Below are 2,336 nucleotides of genomic sequence, written 5' to 3' on the forward strand. Positions count from 1 at the left end.
TCTCCTCCTCCTCCTGCTTGCTGGCCGGCAGCGCGGCGTACAGGCTCCCGTCCGCCTTGGGCGCTGCGAGGGGGAAACGGCCTTAAATCCGTGCCGGGGTGTCCCTGTCCATCCCTTGGTGTCCCTGTCCATCCTCCCCATCCATCCCAGGGTGTCCCTGTCCAACCCCAGGTGTCCCTGTCCATCCTCCCCATCCATCCCAGATTGTCCCTGTCCATCCTCCCCGTCCATCCCAGGGTGCCACTGTCCATCCCAGGGCGCCCCTGTCCATCCCAGATTGTCCCTGTCCATCCCAGACTGTCCCTGCCTGCCCCAGGGTGCCCCTGCCCACCCCCTGCCCACCCCGGGCTGTCCCAGCGGGTCCCACCTGGCCCCTGGGTGCCCTGCCCGGGGGGCTGCTGGTCGTGCAGGCTCTGGCTGTCCACGGAGATGCCGCTGTCGCTGTGCAGCTTCTCCCCCTCGGGGGACGGTGTCTGGTTCACCGGGCGGTTGTTGGCCCCTTGCTTGTTCTGCTTGCAGCTGTTCCACCTGTGGGGATGGGGGCAGCGAGGTGACGTCCCTGAGGCTGGCAGGGTTTTGTCCCATTTTCTGGTTTCTGTCCCATTTTCTGGTTTCTGTCCTGGTTCCAGGACAGGCAGGGACAGGGACAGGGGTGCAGCGGGTCCCCCACCCTGCTGCCTCCTCCCTCTTCACCCCGCAGCTGCCTCACTCCTCACACCATTTTGGAAATCCCCCGGCCCGGTGCCCTCGGTGGTGGCAGCCGTGGCTGTGGGACACCTGGAGTGGGGGTCCCACCGTTCCCCACTCCCCAAAGCCCTGTCACGGTCCCTGTCACGGTCCCTGTACCTCTTGAAGGCGATGTAGGCCACCAGCCCCACCACCACGGCGGCCAGGATGGAGCAGTAGACGGGGATGAGGTTGTCGGCGGTGCCGTGGGTCACCACGGGCTGCGAGCTGCCCATGACGGTGGTGACGGTGTCGGCCACGGTGCTGGCCACCCCCTCGGTGCCCGGCGGCTCCCTGGTGGCCGGCTCGGGGCTCTCAGAGCCCGCCAGGGACGGGGTGTGCGTTGTCCAGCGAGGGTGGAGACCTGCCAGGATGGAGGGGAAGGAAAATGAGGATCGGGACAGGGATTCCTGCAGGGATCTCTTCCCAAGGCTGTGGGATTGCGGAGGTGACAGCTCTGCCGCGTCCCCTTGTCCCCAGGCTTGGCCTTGCTTGTCCCCAGGACAAGCCAAAGCTGCCCCCTGCCCCGGGGGTGGCTGGAGGTGGCCGTGGCTTTGTCAGCTCTTTCCCAGCACTGGCTTTGCTCAAGTCCTGCAGCTCTTCCCAGCACAGCTCCTGGTGCTGCCGGTCCCCAAATCCAGGGAAGCCGCCCCAGCTGCCTCCCCTCCATCCCAAACCCGCTCCAGGACTGGGCTCAGGCAGCCCAGGTGTCCCCACACCCCGCACGGAGCTGCTCCCGGAGCGCCAGGGCCTGGATTTGCCCCTTTCCCGGCCCCTGCCGGCTTCATCCGGGAGTGACCCCGTTCCTGCCGCGCCCGGGCCTGTCCCACGGAGCGGATCCGTCTGCTCTTGCTCCAGGGAAACGCGTGGCTGCCCCATCGCATCCCATCCCATCGCATCCCATCCCATCGCATCCCATCCCATCGCATCCCATCCCTTCCCTTCCCATCCCATCCCATCCCATCCCATCCCATCCCATCCCATCACATCCCATCCCACCGCATCCCATCGAAAACCCCCGCCCAGGGGGCCGCCGGCCCCCCCGGCTGGAGCAGCATTCCCGGCTGGAGCAGCACTCCCGGCTGGAGCAGCCCCGGCTGGAGCAGCACACCCGTGGCTTTTAGCTCTGCCCTTATTTCTCCCCTTTTTCCTCCTGGAGCTGGGTTTGGGATGCTGATGGGGGCTGTGAGGAAACCTCAGCTCCTTTCTCTCGCCCAGCACTGCCAGATCCCAGCGCCGCTCCCTAAACCCAGGCTGAGCCACGCTTGGGCAGCTTCACCGGGAGCTTCCCTGCGGTGGCAGCGGAGCTGTGACAATGGCACAGCGACACCGGGGCAGCTCAGCGCCCTCTCCTCGCGGCTCTTACCCCGGCACTCCGCGTCCGCCACGGCCGTGCACTCCCGCACCAGCACCTCGTTCTCCTCGCACGTGGTGCAGGGCAGGCAGGGGTCCACGAAGTTGGCCTCGCTGGAGAAGGTGCCCTCGGGACACTCCTCGCACACCGTGTCCTGCGAGTCCTTGCAGGGGAACATGAGGCCGAAGCCCACCTCGCACACGCGGCACTCGCGGCAGGTCCCCCCGGGGTCGTCCTGGGAGGATCCCGAGGGCGG

At 67.3% G+C, this 2,336-nt stretch overlaps 1 protein-coding gene across 1 annotated transcript in view; it reads right to left on the reverse strand.

The window, feature by feature from the left end:
* Position 1: 1 nt before the first annotated feature.
* The window catches only part of NGFR (nerve growth factor receptor), a gene marked incomplete at its 3' end in the record, with an annotated part of 19,949 nt that continues 17,614 nt past the window's right edge, over positions 2-2,336 (reverse strand). The window contains exons 3-6 of the mRNA XM_017740497.1: positions 2,093-2,332; positions 847-1,090; positions 368-528; positions 2-63 (exon numbers count right to left, since the gene is read on the reverse strand). Of these exons, the coding sequence (XP_017595986.1) occupies positions 2-63; positions 368-528; positions 847-1,090; positions 2,093-2,332 (707 nt within the window). The remainder of the gene's footprint in view (positions 64-367; positions 529-846; positions 1,091-2,092; positions 2,333-2,336) is intronic.

This window comes from Corvus brachyrhynchos, unplaced genomic scaffold, assembly GCF_000691975.1.
Source record: "Corvus brachyrhynchos isolate BGI_N302 unplaced genomic scaffold, ASM69197v1 scaffold47, whole genome shotgun sequence".
Taxonomy (NCBI): domain Eukaryota; kingdom Metazoa; phylum Chordata; class Aves; order Passeriformes; family Corvidae; genus Corvus; species Corvus brachyrhynchos.